The 19,929-nt window shown below is 41.6% G+C and overlaps 1 protein-coding gene across 1 annotated transcript; it reads left to right on the top strand.

The window, feature by feature from the left end:
- Positions 1 to 3,542: 3,542 nt before the first annotated feature.
- On the top strand, positions 3,543 to 18,682 carry CUNH4orf17 (chromosome unknown C4orf17 homolog). Its single transcript, XM_024736023.1, is given in 6 exon segments — positions 3,543 to 3,567; positions 11,363 to 11,388; positions 13,968 to 14,049; positions 15,398 to 15,587; positions 16,821 to 16,864; positions 18,362 to 18,682. Coding segments are annotated over 6 exon segments (570 nt in total). The 3' UTR covers positions 18,565 to 18,682.
- The last annotated feature ends 1,247 nt before the right edge of the window (positions 18,683 to 19,929 follow it).

The raw sequence follows: 19,929 nt of genomic DNA, 5'->3' as shown, positions 1-19,929 counted from the left end.
TATCTCTCTCAATGCAATATAGTAAGTGTTGTAGGTCCAACAACCTATAACCTAAAACCTATATGCCTAATTCAGAATTAGCAGTAAGAAGGACCTTGTTTATCCATTCTATATGTAATAGGTTACATCTGCTAACCTCAACCTCCCAATCCATCCCTCCCACACCTCCCCTCCCCCTTGGCAAGCACAAGTCTTTTCTCTATGTCTGTGAGTGTGTTTCTGTTTCATAGATAGGTTCATTTGTGCCATATTTTAGATTCCACATATAAGTGATATGTTGTATTTGTCTTTCTGTTTCGGACTTAACTTCACTTAGTATGATAATCTCTAGGTCCATCCATGTTGCTGCAAATGGCATTATTTCATTCTTTTTTATGGCTGAATAATACTCCATTCTATATATGGACCACATCTTTTTTTATTATTTATCTACTTATGTGTCTGCTTCAGGTCTTAGTTGCAGCATGCGGGATCGTCATTGTGGCATGCAGGGTCTTTTGTTGCAGTGTGCAAGTTCTCTCTAGTTGTGGTGTGAAAGCTCAGTAATTGCGGCACACAGGCTCTCAATTTGTGGCATGCAGACTCTAGAGCACGCAGGTTCAGTAGTTCCCCTGAGGCATGTGGGATCTTAATTCCCCAGCCACGGATAGAACCCATGTCCCCTGCATTGGGAGGCAGATTCTTAACCACTGGACCACCAGGGAAGTCCCTGGACCACATCTTCTTTATCCATTCATCTGTTAATGGACATTTAGGTTGTTTCCATGTCTCGGGTATTGTGAATAGTGCTGCTATGAACATGGGGTGCATGTATCTTTTTGAATTATAGTGTTGTCTGGATATGTGCCCAGGAGTGGGATTGCTAATATTATTTTAGAAAAGAACAGGAAAAAAAATAAAGTCCATGAGAAAAGAAAATAGAATTAGCAATTAGAATTAGTCATTCTAACTCACTGGCTAAATTAAATCCACCAGGTAAAAGCACTACCAGTCGATCAGCCTTGACTGTGAACACCATTTTTTTAGCAGCAAAACACTGAAGAAACCCAGCATATCTTACAGGTATTATCAGATAGAGTTAAGCAGGTGTGGACCGAACAGCTATTTTGAGTTTTCATTTTCAAACGAAAGAAACCAAAATTTATCTCAGCAACAAATAGTTGTTTACTTATGAACAAGGGCAAAACAGTACCAATATGGGTGGTATCGGCACAAACAAAAAAGTACTTATTTGGTAAACTCCTTCATAAGGCCTTGACAAAATCTTATAGCACCTAATCTAAAAAATAAAATTTAAGAGAAAATAGTGTGTCCAATAAGGTTTAATATCTATATAAATCTTTATGGCCCTAATCCCTTCTCCAGGATAATTGATTGGATGTTAAAATGTCAAAAACTGAAATTTGGAAAGTAACCTATTAAAAAAAAAAAGTTGAGATAAAAATGTTCATGGTCATGTTGCATGATATAGCATGTAGTTAGTCCTGATTTTTGGTTTAGAGAAGTTACCAGCTGAATCTCCCCTGTAAACCCTTTTTACAGTGTTTCTGTGACATTCTGGGGCCAAGTCTCTCAGGGTACTGTATCTCCAAAATGCTGTGAGCCTGGTTCCACTCCAGAGTTTCCAAGAGCCTCTAAAGAAGGGTGCTGATCTCAAAGTAGCCATGCAATTCCGATTTGCTTGGGACAGGGTACAGGGGACCTGGAAGAACTTTGAGAAATGTGCTGCAGGAATATGGGCTTTGGAGTCAGATACACCTGATTCAGGGTCTGGAGCCTTGCTTGAATACGTATGACCTCAATACCACATTTGTAAAATGGGAGTAATAATAACACATTATGTGTCAAAGATTAGCAGTGAGGATCAAAAGCACTTCCTATACTGCCTGTTTCATAATTAGTAGAAAATATCATTATTAACTTGGTTCCCACTGGTAACCAAGGGTTTAAATTTTTAAAATATTTAAAATGTAACCACTTGGGGCAAAATGACCCAGAGTCCAGGCTCAGTAAAAACTGTCTTGTTGAGATCCACTGTGTGTTCCCAGAAGCCTCTAGAATTTCCTAAGAGTTTGGGGCTAAGAATCTTCTGAATCTAGAGGTGCTACCAGATATTTACATGGAAACAAAGAGGCAGAATATTATCCATATGGGGGGTGACCAACCGTCCTGGTTTGCCCATGACTGAGGGGGTTTCCAAGTCACGGGCTTTTCAGTGCTAAAGCCAGGACACCTTATAGCACCTGATCTAAGAAATAAAATGGAGCTGAGCTGGTCACCCTCTGGTGCTGTGATGTGAGTGTGTGTTGTGGACAGGGTCACGTTAGCTTCACGTTGTCAGCCCTCCTCTCTCACAGCTCTGATCCCTCACTCTCAGTAACAGCCTTCTAGCACAGACCCCAGCCAGGACTCGCATCACCCAGTCTCATAATGACAGCAGGGGAGTGAAAATACTTAGTGGAGTCAGGAGAGCAAGGTTTGACTGTCACCTCTAGCAGTGACTGGTAAGTGCTCATGAAAAGACACTAAATGCTCTGATTTTCACAATGAGAGGAAATTATACTGACTTCAGGGCTTGTTGTGAAGGCGAAGTGAAGTAGTGTGTGTAGAAGTGCCCATTAAACTGTTGAACACTCAGTAAATGAAAATTACAGTAAGTGATACCCCTAAGGTTAAGAAAGTAAGAAAAGAGCCTTTGTGTGCACAGGGAAATGGACCTCCATTTATTGCTGAATCATTCTTAATAGCAGAAATAGTTATGCAATTGTAGTACCCAATGGCATACAACTGCTAGTCACTAGAATCACAGTGACTTTTGTTCTGCCTTAGCAAACCAAACCTTAAGTGTGGAGTTTTACTCTGATCTTTGTTTTTTCAAACACTCCAAGCTCAGGTGGTAAGGCAAACAACCAGCTGCAAGCTGAAACTCATCCTTTAATCTTTCCGCTATGCCAAGCCATGCCAGGATGGGGCCAAGCTGGAAAGCAGGGTTGAGATGGGGTTTCTGCAGCTGCACCCTGACAGGTGAAGATTTTGCTAATCCTTTTTCAGGCGTGCTGTGCCAGTTTGCAGAACTGCTGTGTGAGATTATGCTTGGCGGTTTCAAAACTTTTCTTCTCCATGCAAACCCTGCCCAGGAAAAGAATCCAGAGCAGATTTTTCATTATAAGGCAAGGGCTTCACACCTGCTCTACATAAACTCTCCATTGTGCTCAGCTCACCAGCCGAGCGTGCTGGTTGATGAGAATTTCCGTTCAAGGAGATCAGGAATTGTGGAAAAAGTATAAATCCAAGTTGTTTTGTGCCCCTCTTGAGCTCCCCTTAAGAAAAAACAGAATAGTTAGGGAAATTGGTTTTGCCATGTATCTGGCTAAGGACGAGTTGAAAATAATTTCAAGGCACCAAGGCCCGGCAGTTCTTCATTACTGCCCTGGGTCTAGGGATTGTTTCTTGCAGAAGACAAGCCACAAACCATCACAACAATGGGAAGCATGCTGCCTAAGGACCAGAAGCCAGGATCATGGCCTTGAAAGGAGGCACAGATGGCTCTGGATGCGCTGCATGGCCGTAAGTCAGGTTCATTGATTTGTTCTCGCTTTGCTTCCAGAGTTCCCCTCAGGACTTGTCTGGGTAAAACATGGAGTAAGATTCCAGAATGTTAGCACCAGAGGTAGACGCAGACCACTTCTCCGTTGCAAAAGTCCACTCCATATTCAGAGGGAACTCTCTTCCTGGCACAATGAGAATGTAGCACTCAGAGTGAATCAGCTATTTCCGTGCCTGCTGCTCCGCCCAGCCTCACCTTGTGTTTTTTTTGTTCTTTTGTTTGTTTTGTGGTACACGGGTTTCTCACCGTTGTGGCCTCTCCCGTTGCGGAGCACAGGCTCCGGACGCGCAAGCTCAGCGGCCGTGGCTCACGGGCCCAGCCGCTCCGCGGCATGTGGGATCCTCCCGGACCGGGGCACGAACCTGTGTCCCCTGCATCGGCAGGTGGACTCTCAACCACTGCGCCACCAGGGAAGCCCTCTCCTTGTGTTTTACATTATCAGTTAAGATGGTTAGAGAGTAGATCCAGGGGAATGTTGAATCCTGTCTCCATGGGATGCTGTGGTGTGACGAGGTTATCTTTGGTCTAGAAACTTCTCAGCTTTGCAAGTTCAAGAACTTGATTTTATTAGTATGCCTAAGTTTGATTAGACTCTGAAGGCTGATTCACGTGAATCACACCCATGAAGAATTGATAAACTAGATACCAATTTATAATTTTATAATATATTAATTTATAATGCTTGCCACTATAACTTTGAATAGATTCTGCACGAGGAACATAATGGACAGATGTAATATTCAGAATAGTTATCAAACCTGAAAGGCATGGGCACCAATTAATCAGAATGGGTCCACAATCCATTAGAATAGATGCCAGATGGCTTGCTATTTTAGGGCATATTAGGGAGATAGCCCTGGAAATAGGGGCAAAAGTTAATAGTTAAGTAACCCTACTACCTGCCAGATACTAACATATGATCAATTTACGTGGACTTTTTAAATTGAAAACTTACAATGACGCTTTGAGGAAGGCATTAACAAAACTGGCTATCGAAGATTTCAGATAACCTGCCCTTGGTCCCACAGGTAGTACAGTAGTCTGGTTTTACACACAGGTGTATGTGTACCATACTGCAAAGGGAAATTCTGCCCTGGTACATGCAGAACTGTGGCCCTGATTTTCTTTTCTGGTCCAAGGAATGACAGTATGTGACACGATGGAGCCGCATGGCAATTCTCACTGACGACAAGACCCAGGGTTGCATAACATGCAAAAGCTAGTGGCTAAATGAAGTCTGAGCTATAATCCTGTGGGGGAGGACTAAACTGAGAACAAGTCTGCACTTGCCCTGGATTATTTCAAAACAAAAAACTTCTAACTTAAAAATAAACGGTTTAATTATGCCCCAAATATAGTGCATTTTATTTTCCTAATTAAAAATCAACACAGTCTAATAAAGGGTTTGCTTTTGATGCTGGCGATGTCACTCCCTTTAATACTTCGGACCTCATCTTGGAAGCTTAATTTGGACACTCATGTAGGAATTTTCTGAAACATTTCAGTGCTTTGTGGAAAGAGAGAAACAGAATATTTTATATCAGAATATGCTTGAAAATCAGAGCTATGGCCACATTTCTGCCAACATGAAAGAAGGAGAGGAGATGGCCTCCTTGGCATCTGAAGTGACAGTCTTCAGCAATGCCCAGGGGCTCTTCCCTTCCCTATTTTTTTTTCTTTTTTTTTTTTGAATCCCGGTTCAAAAAGCCCAACCTGAGGTCATGCTAAAGCACAGCCACTCTGTAAATGCAGATTCTGCTTCTTCCCTCTCTCCATCTACCCCAGTAGAGATGTGAAGGTCAACAAAACAAACTGGGTGGATCTAAAATTATTCATCAGAATAAACAAATTATTAACTTTTTCAAGTGCACCATGGGGTTGGAATAGTTCCTTTTAAAGAGAAAAATGAGATAAGACCAAGCAACATAATTTTTTTATATTTAAATGATCCATTATAAAAACTTAATGATTCATCTAAAAAATATTTACTATATTTTTTTCTTCCCATCTTTTTAGGTCTTTCTAGATAAAATGATTGGCTTATACATACTCAGTTTGGTTCATTTTCAGTGTTTTAGAGTGAAAAAAAAATCATAGGTTTTGGAGTTAGAGACTGAGCTTGGCCAGGTACTAGCCATATACTTTGACCAAGTTACCACATTTTTCAGAGCCCCAGTAAATAAGGCATGTCTTTGAAGGGGTGTTTTAAAGTTAGAAGAAGATAATGTAATTAAAATGCACATTGTAATAGGTACTTGCCAGGATAATTTTATTTTTGATTGCTAATCATTATTTTGGAGTGTAATACTTTTCATTTTTCAACCCAGATGTCTACAGACATATTTTAAGTTCATACCAATCTTCTGGGTATCACCTGTTTGCTCCCCAAGGTTCCCTCTCTACCCTGCTCTGTCCTCAGGGAAGGCTAACTGGATACATTGATGGACTCTCTTGCCTTCTGGCTGGGTTTTGGCCAAGGGCGGATCGTAGGTAGAAGAAGAGGTAAAGAGTCGGGTTGAGGATTTATTTCCCAGGTGCTTCTCTGTGGGTCCCTGTAGCAAAGGCCACAGCCGCTGTCAGGGGCCCTCTCTGTGCAGCTCTGTCTCTCTCCTGGTTCCAGTAAATGCTCCCTCTCCCACCTCCCAACACCCCGAGCCCCCCTTACTCACTCCAGGGTACTAGACCACTTCTTGTTTGTTGCTTTTTAAAAATCCTGTCCACAGGATTACCATCTATTAAACTCTTCTATTATATTACCATCTATTAAACTCTTCTCAATAATTCAGCTTGGAGGTAGCATCTATTTCCTGCTAGATCTAGAAATTATACAATAGTTATCACACTTCCACTAGTATTGCTTCCAAGCTTCATAAGATTTTGTTTATATTACATATATATGTGTATAGTTGTCAATCAGGTTCTTCCACGAGGCTTTCCATCATAGCTAACAGAAATGTGTTCTGGAGGAGGTTTGGCTGAACAGAAGCTTTGGTTTCAAACAACTGGGTTCTGGTCACAATTCTGCCATTTCTAAGCTCTATCCAAGACTTCTCTGTAAGACTCAATTCTTTCATCTGTGAAATAAGGATAATAGTTTCTATCTCATAGGATAGTTAGAATACATGTAATTGTTAAATTAATGTCAGCTGTTAAGAATAAAAAAAGGATGCCCAGCTGATCATAAACGAGCAGCTGAGCTTTGTCAAGTCTGCCTTCAGTACTGTAACATTTCAGGCCAAGGTGGAGGTACTGAAATCAGGCCTTGTGTGAACCCAGTGTGAACAGGGGACAGGGCAGCTGAGTGCTGTAGGAACAGTCTGCATCCTCTGGCTACAGAGCAGATCTTGCTGGAGGCCTGGCTCCACAGCGATTTTGTTTTCCTCCCGTGACTCTGCAACACCCTACCAGGAAAGGCTTTTTAAAACGAATTGCAGGTACTATTTCAGGGATCCAGAATTTTTACAGACCTACTCAGGTGCTTCTGATATCCAGCCTGGGCTCTGAGCCTTACCCCAAGGGGCAAGATACTATCCTGGGCAGAGGTCACCCTGTGCTACACCCTGTGGCCCTCCTCTGCTCCACAGCCAGCCAGGGACCAATCTGATCAGCCTTCAAAGAAAGCGAATACTTAGAAAATCTTAGGGCTAGGATGCTAACATTTGCCCTAGGATTACCAGCCATAGATTAGACGTATGAGCTGTTTTTCCCAACTTGGATACAGAGTCCTAGTGCCAGATATTAATAAGCTCAGTATTCTCTGGGGGAAACTCTCAATCTACTGACTTTTGACAAGGTCTGTTACTGTCCAGGTCCTTCAGGGTTATTGCAACTACCCAAACTGCAACTTTTCTGGAAGCACCATGGCTGTCACTGCTGGGAGCTTTGCTGTGCTTTCTCCAGGCCAGTGCATGGTCCAGCCAAAAGAGTCTGGCAGTGCCCTTTGTTCTCATCAACTCCCTACCTGTCCTATGTATTCTTTTATTCACTCATGCATTCAGTAAATATTTATTGTGCTATCACAGAGGGTGGATTCTACCCATATATATGGAAAGCCTCCTGGGAAAAAAAATCCCCAAGTAATTCATTGGTACACCCAGGATTGAGAATCGTGTTTCTAAATGTAGTCAGCCTGAAATAATAACTTGAGTCAATGGTAGCTCACATTTCTGTAAGACAGTTTTGTAGAAATTATTTTAATTGTTCATTCTGTTTATCCAAGAGGTAGAATGTCAAATCCACTAGTGAAAGCAATCTACTGGTGGAAGCAGATGTTCCAATTTATCAAGAGTATCTTTTTGAAAGGGCTATACGTAAGTCTTCATTGAGTTTTACCTTCTAAAGGGTTTATTAGTTTAGGAAACTGACCACAGCAGTTGCTGCCTCCATTCTGGCTCTTCATGCTCTAGCTGACCTGGACACAGCCAAGTCTGTGGATGGCATGTTGCCGCCACCTAGTGGTGAACATGGAACTTTAACCTTGTGACTGGAATAAAAATCTCTTTGAGGGAATTGGTAGAGTTGGAGTAGCAACATCAGTTTGAAAACAGTCTTGAATCCCCTCTTGCCCTCAAACAAACAAAAAACCCACCCAACCACCCTGATATATTTCTTCGACAAGTTTAGGTATTCTCTAACTTTTTTTAAAAGGGCACACCAACGCTTATTTCCCCCCTTTTCTCTATTCACACACTACAGTAATTTTTCCTTCATTAAACAAAAAGTCAGAAATAAACTATCACCCTAACCTCTCAATATCTGTGAAATATATAATGTGGATATGCAAACGACAGAGAATGCTCGTTCAACCTTTTTAATGAACCCTTAAACATCAAATGCATAGCACTTCTTCTGATGAATGAAACATCTCTTCTCAGAGCCAGGAAAACAATTAAGAAGCACTCGAGAGGGAGACTTTCAAGATGGCGGAGGGGTAAGACGCGGAGATCACCTTCCTCTCCACAAATACATCAGAAATACATCTACATGTGGAACAATTCCTACAGAACACCTACTGAACGCTGGCAGAAGACCTCAGACTTCCCAAAAGGTAAGAAGCTCCCCACGTACCTGGGTAGGGCAAAAGGAAAAAGAATAAACAGAGACAAAAGGATAGGGACGGGACCTGCACCAGTGGGAGGGAGCTGTGAAGGAGGAAAGCTTTCCACACACTAGGAAGCCCCTTCGCGGGCGGAGACTGCAGGTGGCGGAGGGGGGAAGCTTCGGAGACGCGGGGGAGAGCGCAGCAACAGGAGTGCAGAGGGCAAACCGGAGAGATTCCCGCACAGAGGATCAGGGCCGACCAGCACTCACCAGGCCTAGAGGCTTGTCTGCTCACCCGCCGGGGCGGGCGGGGCTGGGAGCTGAGGCTCGGGCTTCGGTCGGAGCACCGGGAGAGGACTGGGGTTGGCGGCGTGAACACAGCCTGCAGGGGGTTAGTGCGCCACGGCTAGCCGGGAGGGAGTCCGGGAAAAGTCTGGAGCTGCCGAAGAGGCAAGAGACTTTTTCTTGCCTCTGTTTCCTGGTGTGCGAGGAGAGGGGATTCAGAGCGCCGCTTAAAGGAGCTCCAGAGACGGGCGCAAGCCGCGGCTAAAAGCGCGGACCCCAGAGACGGGCCTAAGACGCTAAGGCTGCTGCTGCCACCACCAAGAAGCCTGTGTGCGAGCACAGGTTACTATCCACACCCCTCTTCTGGGGAGCCTGTGCAGCCCGTCACTGCCAGGGTCCCGGGATCCAGGGACAACTTCCCCGGGAGAACGCACGGGGAACGTCACGCCGGCCTCTGCCGCTGCAGGCCCGCTACGCACGCCGTGCCCCTCCCTCTCCCCGGCCTGAGTGAGCCAGAGCCCCGGAATCAGCGGCTCCTTTAACCCCGTCCTGTCTGAGCGGAGAACAGACGCCCTCAGGAGACCTACACGCAGAGCCGGGGCCAAATCCAAAGCTGAGCCCCTGGGAGCTGTGAGAACAAAGAACAGAAAGGGAAATCTCTCCCAGCAGCCTCAGAAGCAGCGGATTAAAGCTCCACAATCAACTTGATGTACCCTGCAGCTGTGGAATACCTGAATACACAAGGAATCATCCCAAATTGATGCAGTGGACTTTGGGAGCAACTGTAGACTTAGGGTTTACTGTATGCTACTGACTGGTTTCTGCTTTTAAGTTTATCTTAGTTTAGTATTTAGAGTTTATTATCATTGGTAGATTTGTTTATTGATTTGGTTACTCTGTTCCCTTTTTTTTAATATACAGGTATATATATATATACTTTTATTTCCCTTTTTCTCTTTTTGTGAGTGTGTATGTGTATGCTTCTGTGTGAGATATTGTCTGTATAGCTTTGCTTTTACCATTGGTCCTAGGGTTCTGTTTGGCCATATTTTTTGTTTGTTTTTTTAGTATAGTTTTTAGCACATGTTTTCGTTGGTGGATTTGTTTTTTGGTCTGGTTACTCTCTTCTTTCTTTCTTTCTACTTTTTTTTCTTTTTATAATTTTTAATCGTTTTCTATTTTTAATATTTTTTATTTTAATAACTTTATTTCTTTTAATTTTCTTCCTTCCTTCCTTCCTTACTCCCTTGTCCTCTTTGTGCCCAGGAGTAGTCTGAAGCCCAGGGGGAGAAGTGACCTGCTCCTTGTCACGTGGGTGAGAAAGTGGCGGAGAAGGGACTTGAAGCCAAGGAGCTAGACCCTCTGAATCTCAGTGCCACTCTCCCCCACCTCAGGGAGCCCTTCCTTCCTTCCTTCCTTCCGTGTGACTGAGGGTCTTGGTGCTCTGGCCGGGTATCAGGCCTGTGCCTCTGAAGTGGGAGAGCCAACTTCAGGACAGTGGACCACCAGAGACCTCCCCACTCCACATAATATCAGTTGGTGAAAGCTATCCCAGAGATTTCCATCTCAACACTAAGACGCAGCTCCACTCAACAACTAGCAAGCTACAGTGCTGGAGACCCTATGCCAAACAACTAGCAAGACAGGAACACATCCCACCCATTAGAAGAGAGGCTGCCTAAAATCCTGTCCACAGACACCCCAAAACACACCATTGGACACTTAGAGAATTCAGCACCACCAAACCAGCTTTACAACAACTGCTAAAGGAACTTCTATAGGCAAGAAGCACAAGAGAAGGAAAAAACCTACAAAAACAAACCCAAAACAATTAAGAAAATGGTAATAGGAACATACATATCAATAATTACCTTAAATGTAAACAGATTAAATGCTCCCACCAAAAGACATAGACTGGCTGAATGGATACAAAATAAAGACCTGCATATATGTTGTCTACAAGAGACCCACTTCAGACCTAGGGACACATACAGACTGAAAGTGAGGGGATGGAAAAAGTATTCCATGCAAATGGGAATCAAAAGAAAGCTGGGGGCTCCCCTGGTGGCACAGTGGTTGAGAGTCCGCCTGCCGATGCAGGGGACACGGGTTTGTGCCCCGGTCTGGGAAGATCCCACATGCCGCGGAGCGGCTGGGCCCGTGAGCCATGGCCGCTGAGCCTGTGCGTCCGGAGCCTGTGCTCCACAACGGGAGAGGCCACAACAGTGAGAGGCCCGCGTACTGCAAAAAAAAAAAAAGAGGAATTGTACAGATGTTGTCAGGACATGTAGGAGTAGATTTGGAGCTAAGAGAGTCTTCAAGGAGAAAGGAATCCAAAGAATGTTTAAGATATAATTAGAAAATGAAGAAAAGCATGGAAGAGCTCATTCCCAGTGAAGAGAACTTCGTATCTAAATGCTAAGATGTGAGAGCACTATCTATTCAAGGAACTAAAAGCAACGATATGGGTGGTGCAGAGAGTGCTGGGAGAAGTTTATAAAAGACAGGGCTGGAGGCTTAAGCAGAAACCAGATAATAAAGTATTTTATAAGCTATATTGAGGTGGCCAGATTTCATCCCAAGGGCTGAATTACTTTGTAAGTACAAGAATTACATTGTCAGAGTTGTACTTTAGAAAAATCATTCTAGATATAACATGCAGAATTAATTTGGGAGGGGGAAGAAAATTTCCAGCAAGGTACTCTGCCTCCAAAATGATAGGTTAGGTTCATTAGCCTCCAACTGTAAACAACAATATATCTGGGAAACAAACAAACAAAAAACTGTTTCCAGGCACTGGACACCAGACAGCACAGATTTATGACCATTAAGGGAAGTGAAACAATTGGGATAATTTCCACATTCAACCCAGATTTCTTCCTGGGTCACATTCCTAATCATGGCACAGAGAAGTGGAGCCCAAACAGAGAGTAAGAGCTTCACTAGGTAGAGAAAACAGAGTTCAGTGTTTGGGGATGCTGAAGTGGCTGGAATTCGCAAATTAAGATACTGAAGAAGAAGGATCTGTGGACAGAATGAGCTCTAGAAATCTGTATCAGGTTCCCTGAATCTTTAGCCCAATAAAAGCTGTATGTGCATAGGATGAGAGTCTGAGACCTGGCAGAAGAGAGCTAATGGGAGGGAGCATTTTGCTTAAAGATGATGGAGTTCTGATCTGCTAGAGTAGAGAGACCTTGCTGAACACACCAGGAATGCAGCTGAGACCCCAGAAAGGTCACACTTTAGAAATAGAATAGGGTATACTAACCCACAGTAGGGGCTACTCTAGACCTACACTCAAATCCTAAAATCAAATTTCAACAGATCAAACTTACCCACCAATATATTAACTGGCTTCCAGAATAAAACTCAATGAAGAAAAAGTTTCCTAGGAGGACTTATTCTATCTTCTCTCACTAAAATGATAATTATATTCTTTCAAAGTTGTAAATGAGTGACCTGTGAATGAGAAGAAGCTGGGAGTGATGTGCAATCACCATATTGATGACAAAATCATGAGAGGCAGAGTGGCCTAGAGAATAATATAATACCACAGGGCTATTTTTCTATTTTTGCCATGGCCACTGATTTATTGTGAAATTAGGAGCAAATTTAACTTGTTCTCTCTTCTAGGATAAGGCATTATTGAGGACAGGAATCTTAATAATAGAACAAAGCTCAATAAAGGACAGTGGATTTTTCTGCCCTTTACTTTAAATTCTATATCTCCAGCACCTAGATCAATGACAGACACAAATATTTGTTAAATTAATAGTATTTTAAGAAAAGATTTCAGCCAGAAAGCCTAGGAAAAAGGATGTTGCAGTTGCAGAATTGATGATAGTTTAGGCTGGGTCAAGGCTGTGGGGATAAAGAGAAATAGAGATATTTGAGAAATATTTAGAAGAAAGAATTTCCTGAACTTGTTGGTAGTATGTTGTAGAAAAGGATAAGGGAGCTGTCCAGTATGAATCCCAGGGTCTTGCTTGGACATATGTTCAATGTATGCTGGTGTGTCCACTGAGATAGGGGAACCAGGAGAAACAGCAAGTTTGGAGCAGGTTTTATGAAGAGAAAGCTGGGTTTAGCTTTAGATATTTGGGGTTCAAAGTACCTACAGTATGTCTAAGTGGATAAGTCTGGTAGGCAGATGGATAAATAGGACTGAAGTTCAGGAGACAGGTTTGGATTTCAGATATGTCTAAATTCCAAGAACAGACACAATTTAGGGTAAAACTAGAAACATCTACATGTGCTTAATACTTTGGACTTTAATGCCTTATTATAGTCCATTTTTATTAGAATTATTTCATATATCTCCTCTGTCATCCACACTCAGCCCTTAACTCCAGATTAAAAAGTCAACGGAGGATTCTGATAGACTAGAGGTAATTGTATTCCTATCCGATTGGGCCAATCACTGTGTTCAGGGGACTGAGGAACAATGATGAATTCAGCTAGATTCACTCGCTATAGAGAGGAGAAGTACAGATGGGGCAGTTCTGTGACGGAAAGAACCCCATGCTGCAGTGGGAAAGTATCAATTCCGAAAGAGAAGAAAAGTGAATTGCTCCTCCAGAAGACGTTAGTACCGAACAAACAAAACAAAACTGCATCGCCTAACCTAAACTATCACCGTTGACCCTTGAACAACACAAGTTTGAACTGTGTGGGTCCACTTATACATGGATTATTTTCAATAGTAAATATGATAGTACTACATGATCTGTGGTTGGTTGAATCTGTGGATGTGGAACTGTGAATATGGAGGAACCACCTGTATGGAGGGCTGGCTCTAAGTTATAGCTGGATTTTCGACTGCTTGGAGGGTCGGCGCCCCTAACCCTGCCTTGCAGGGTCAAATGTACTTGTACTGAAGATGTTTTTTTCCTGTTTGAAATCTGGCTCCCAAGCTAAAATCCCAATCGACTTGAGCATTGTGTACAGAGTGACATTTGGGAAGATGAGATTGTGGAGTAAGTAAAGGAAACCTTACAAACCTTGCTCACTATGTAACTCTAACGTTCTCTGTCAGGTTCTGGAAAAGATCTGTAACATTCTACGTACTGATTCTCTGGCAGAAGTTCTACAGTGGCTGCTCCATGCAAGTTCAAAAGGTGAGATTAAGCATTTGTGAACACTGAGCTCAGTTTATGGTCAGAAACTAGGAATGTGCCAGTGTCTGAAGTTTTCTACCTTGGATTTGCAAAGACAAGGTTGCAATATTATTTCCCTAATGTGTCAGTATCAGAGTCCTGTATATCCAACTGCACACAAGCTGGCCATACAATGACCCACAATTTGGTATGCCCCAAGCTGAACTTCTTCGGGTGATGTGAAACACTTGTGTCCAGAGCTGGTTTGTGCTTCTCCTCCTGAGTCCGCACACCCAGGCTCTCCCTGAGCATATCTTCTGGCCTCCTGTGACCCCTGAATACAGCCTGTTTCCCTCCTTTTATGTGGATGGCAATAGCACAGCCTTCCAAATTCCAGATTCTAACAGCTCTGCCAATTCCTCACCAAAACCATCAAGTCAGTCAACTCCCAGCCTCCTTTAGGCTCTTCTGACCTGTTCCATGAAAGCACATGCCAGTCCCAAGTGAGATAACCATAAATAGCATAGAGCAGCTAACCTCAGACCTAGCTGGTCATCAGACTGACTGAGGCAAAACTGAGGTGAGTGGAGTCTGAGAATTGACATTTCTAACAAGTTCCCAGGTGACACTGATAAGCCTGGTCTGGGGACCACTCTTTGAAAATCACTGCAGTAATCAATGTTAGGAAATACCAATGTGTTAGGAACAGACTAATGTTTTTAAACGGGGAGTACTTTGGAGATAGTACCTTACCTCAGGAAGATTACTTGGCAGGCAATTGAGAAGTATTTGGGGATAAGGAGTTTTTAGTTATTCTTTTTTTTTCCTTTTTAAGAATATAAATTTTTAAAATTTACACAAGTATTGAGTGCTTATTTGGGGGTGAAAAACAAATCAACCAGAAAAAAATAATATAAGAGGAAAAATAATAAAATTATCACGGACATCACTTTAGTACTACTTTGGTCTATATCTTTGTAGAGATGCTTAAAACTATTTATTATTTAACAATTAGTCTTTATTTTAATGAGATCGCATGGTACTAATACTTTTTATAGGTATCCTTATTTGTTTTTATTTGGCAGTGGCCTGTAAGTCTGGGTTTTACACTCAATATTTAAAATGTATTCCACTGCCACTCAGGGACAAGTACCCCAGTGAGTACTCTGAGAGCTATACAATATCACAGGTCAACAGAAATTAGGTTGATGTGAATCACCTTTTCCACAGAAAATTTAACTCACACGTAGGTGCCTACCCAGAAAACAGATTACCTTTCACACTGGAGTGCTGAGTAAAAGAACTAATCCTGTGTTTCTAGCCAACATGATAATTACAACCTTCATGCCCCTCTCTTTTTTTAAATCAGAAAAGGAGTGCCTCTCTGCTTTGATTCATGCTGAACTGGCTGAGATAAACTTGTTAACTCCCCTCAGAAGAAACGCCTCAGCGGAACTAGCAGCAGAGACTGGCAGGCCACCCAAAGTTAAATCACCCTCAGATTCACCAGCAAAATCAGAAGTGCTAACCAGTTCTAGGGAAGGACATCAACAGAGCAGGTAATTAGGCCTAATGGCCACCTATGGGGCATGTGGTTCATAAAGACTTTGAATTCCCTTTTGTGTTTTGTTTGCTTGTTTGTTTTGCGGTACGCGGGCCTCTCACAGCTGTGGCCTCTCCCGTTGCCTCCGGACGCGCAGGCTCAGCGGCCATGGCTCATGGGCCCAGCCGCTCCATGGCACGTGGGATCCTCCCGGACCGGGGCACAAACCCGCGTCCCCTGCATTGGCGGGCGGACTCTCAACCACTGTGCCACCAGGGAAGCCCTGAATTCCCTTTTGGTTATCTTTCAAAACACTAAAATCGCTGAAGTTTTAAGTATCCTCCTTATTCAGTAAATGACAACAATGAGTGTTTGTTTTCTTTCATTTTCATAAACGTAATACGAGAAATCATTCTAAATCCTGTTGTTCAGAGCATTTGGCAGAGACCATGTCTTCCTTACCTAACAACCCATCTTTTTGAGAAAAGTTCTCTTTCCATTCAGGGTAAAGCAAGAGTAGCCACCCAGAAATCTAAGAAAATGCAGTGGTTTTTAGTTTATCTAAAAATAGAAGCAATAAAGAAAACCAAAATTGCATTGTTATTGTGTATTTTGTTAAATCACTTTTTTTTTTGTCTAGAACAATGCAAGATTAAAATAAATTGCTCCACTTAATTTTCTCTGACGTATGCCTGGGGGCTGCCAGAGGGAAAAACAACTATTAAGGGAATTTGGAATTATTTCAGTAGAAATTTGTCTTAAGCTTTGTAATTTCAATGACAGAAGAAAATACATGTTTATGTGTAACAGCATGGTGAAAGAATGTGGTAAGATGTTATTTAAGCTGCGAGAGAATATCTTGTTGCTTTAAAATTAAAAGTTGGGCAAATCTTAAATTCAGGGAAAATAAATATTCAAAACACATGTCACTTTAAAAAGCATTATTAAGACAGAGGAAGAATTTTACATTTTAATCGGTCACCACCTTGAAGTTTCCATAAAATTGGAAACTGGGAGATAGAGTCAGTTTCTCTACCTTACTGAGTAATATCATGTACTGTTCAGATGTTTACTCAAAGTTAGAAGAATTTTTCATTGGAAAGTACATTTAATGCTGTCTGCATTGAAAAATGAAGAATTGGGGTAGCTTATTTAAGAAACATACATAGCTTGTTGATGATAATGTAGTCTATGGGAAATACTTGTTTGTATCTGTGAATTTCATTTTCTCTTTCTCCAATTGATTTAGAGTGTCAAGTCAAGGATCTGAAGGAAATAAGGAAGTACTGAAAGGTTAAGTACAGTTTGCGATAATTACTGAGTTGGTATAAGGAAACCAGTAAGTATCTAACTAGCTAGTTAGAGACAAAGATGTTAAGGATCTGTGGTTTTAAAGGCAGTATAATACAATAGCAATTTACAGCTACTCTTAAGGGACAGCATCTGCTGAATTTCTCAATGAGATAAATTTGACCTATATTTGACTTTGTATTGAAAGGCAAAGTGCCTCATCGCACTCTTTGAGAAGCAAGACAGAAGGACAGCAGGAACTCTTAAGTTTGGTCATGCCAATCCAGTGACAGGAGATAACCTGCATTGACCTAACAAAAAGGACAGTGATAGTCAGAGTTTTGGTTCTTCACAGCTTAACTGTCATTGGGCTAAATGATTTTCGCTTGAAACAAAGCCAGCCAGAGAAAACAATGAAATTTTGACAATTAGCCACAACCATATGCCCACAACACAGCTGAAATACAACAGAGAGTAGCAGTTTTATGTCCCCATCAGCAGTCCAGCCCCAGCCTTCAATTTGGACCAAGCAAAATCAAGAATTGTGGAAAGTCCTAGTTTGGTCCAGAATAGTCCAATCAAAATATCCCTGTGGGTTTGGCAGCTCCTAGCTTTAAAACAAACATAGCAGCAATGGCTATAGGGCAACAACTATGAAGCCTGTCCACAAGCCTCAAACAAAAGTCTGTCTTCCTATTTCTGCAAGTCCCCCTTATACCAGGAATGACATAGCAATCAATTAGAGTTTCTGGAGGTCACTCTAGACTCCAGCAGTTTCTGTTGGGATTAATCAAACCCGAAAGAAATGCTATTTGCTAATAGGCAATAATAAGTATAGTTTAGAAATTAGAAAATACCTCCTTACTCTGACACTCCAAGGATGGTCTATTGTATCTGACTTTTAACAAACTCTTCACCCTATGATCACAAAATCATGACAGTGATGGTTTCTATTACATAATTTTATGTCTTATCTGTAGGCCTCAAATATATTTTACCCTGTCTAGATACTTGTATACAAATCCTCAAATCATACCTCTTTGTCTCTTGTGTCGGTATTCAGCGTTTCCCCAAATCCTTATTTCTGTTTAGGTGTAAACAGTGTAGGCCTTGGGAAGGTCTTTTGAGTACAGTTGTTTTAACCGGCTTGTCTACTTTCTTTTTTGTCTGTCAGGACCATATGTCCTTCACCTTTCTCTCACTGGTCCCATCCTTATCCCTCACCTTTACTCATCACCAGCTCTAAATCGTTCCTACCAAAATAATGTTTGATTTTAAGATTGAAAGAACATATCTTGCATGTTATAGAACAAATAACTCACTAAAGATGAGCAGGTGCTAAGAAAGATGAGAATAAATTATTTTATGAATTTTGGGTGTATTTGATTCACCTAAACTTCATATAGATTTTGTGTGTGTGTGATTTGCTACTAAAACATGGCAGAAGCTACTATATTCAATGTCTCAATTATGGTCTTATTGAGACTTTTTCTATTTCAGAGGCTGAGCACAAGCTTCCACTGTTTATAAGAAGAAATAAAATGAAAATACCCATTGCAGAATATTTCAGCAAGCCAAAGCCTCTTCCCAGGCCTAAAACTCAAGAGAGCATATCAACAAAACCAACATAATCAAGGAGTATACAGCAAGGATACAGTCTCTCTCCCCAGAGAACATTTTATCCTGTAACACACCAAAGGTAGAAATTCTAGACTGGGCTAAGTCTTTCATAAACATGAGTTTCACTTTGTTATAACATCAAATTATTAAAAACATGTTTTTGGTATGGAGGAATCAATAGCTCCTCTATATGTTGGTACGTGTAAATCTCAAAGCACCTGTATATAATGATACTAAATAAATATTAAGGGAGATAATATTTCTATTTGTAGTTAAATTAGTACCATGTATAAAAGAAATATGTTTATTTATATACTATATTTCTAGTCTTGCTACTATTAATATTAGTACATAAGCATTGGGCTCTGATACTAGAAAAATCCATAATCAGAATTAGGCAATTTCAATTCAACACTACCCCAAAATCTGATAAAAAATAAAAAACAACAACAATAAACAGAATTTTAACATCTGAGCTACTTTTTGCAATCTACTGTGTTTCAGTGTTGTTGGACTATGGGAAAAATGGTCATCTCCTTACCCAATCTTTTGTTTAGAACGTTTGCACTGATATTCAAAACAGATATTATACATTTTGTGTGTGTGTGCATTTATGCATACACTCTTTTTTTTTAAACATCTTTATTGGAGTATAATTGCTTTACAATGGTGTGTTAGTTTCTGCTTTATAACAAAGTGAATCAGTTATACATATACATATGTTCCCATATCTCTTCCCTCTTGCGTCTCCCTCCCTCCCACCCTCCCTATCCCACCCCTCCAGGCGGTCACGAAGCACGGAACTGATCTTTTTGAAGAGGCTGTCCTTTCTCCACTGTACATTCCTGCCTCCTTTATCAAAGATAAGGTGACCATATGTATGCACACACTCTTAATGATAACACTTATACTACACTTACTGTGTATCAGGAATCATTCTAAACACTTTAGATATAGTAACTTATTTAAGTTTCACCATAACTATTTGAGGTAGCTATTATTTTTATACTCACTTTTTTTCTTTTTTTAATTATTATTAATTAATTTATTTATTTTTGGCTGTGTTGGGTCTTCGTTTCTGTGCGAGGGCTTTCTCCAGTTGCATCAAGTGGGGGCCACTCTTCATCGCAGTGCACGGGCCTCTCACTATCGTGGCCTCTCTTGTTGCGGAGCACAGGCTCCAGACACGCAGGCTCAGTAGTTGTGGCTCACGGGCCCAGTTGCTCCGTGGAATGTGGGGTCTTCCCAGACCATGTCTCGAACCCATGTCCCCTGCATTCTCAACCGCTGTGCCACCAGGGAAGCCCCTCACTTTTTTTTTAAATAATAAAACTTATTTAAAAATAAGTTTAAATTCTCTGAGGCACAGAGAGTTGTACTCATTGGGATGAGACAAAACAGTTGTAAAAAATGTCATCATTCAAATACAGCAGAGGTTTTTCTCACAT

The sequence above is a fragment of the Neophocaena asiaeorientalis genome, unplaced genomic scaffold, assembly GCF_003031525.2.
Source record: "Neophocaena asiaeorientalis asiaeorientalis breed wild unplaced genomic scaffold, Neophocaena_asiaeorientalis_V1.1 scaffold7, whole genome shotgun sequence".
In the NCBI taxonomy this organism is placed as follows: Eukaryota; Metazoa; Chordata; class Mammalia; order Artiodactyla; family Phocoenidae; genus Neophocaena; species Neophocaena asiaeorientalis.
Note: the sequence above shows the minus strand (reverse complement) of the source record. Positions and strands in the feature narration are given on the sequence as shown.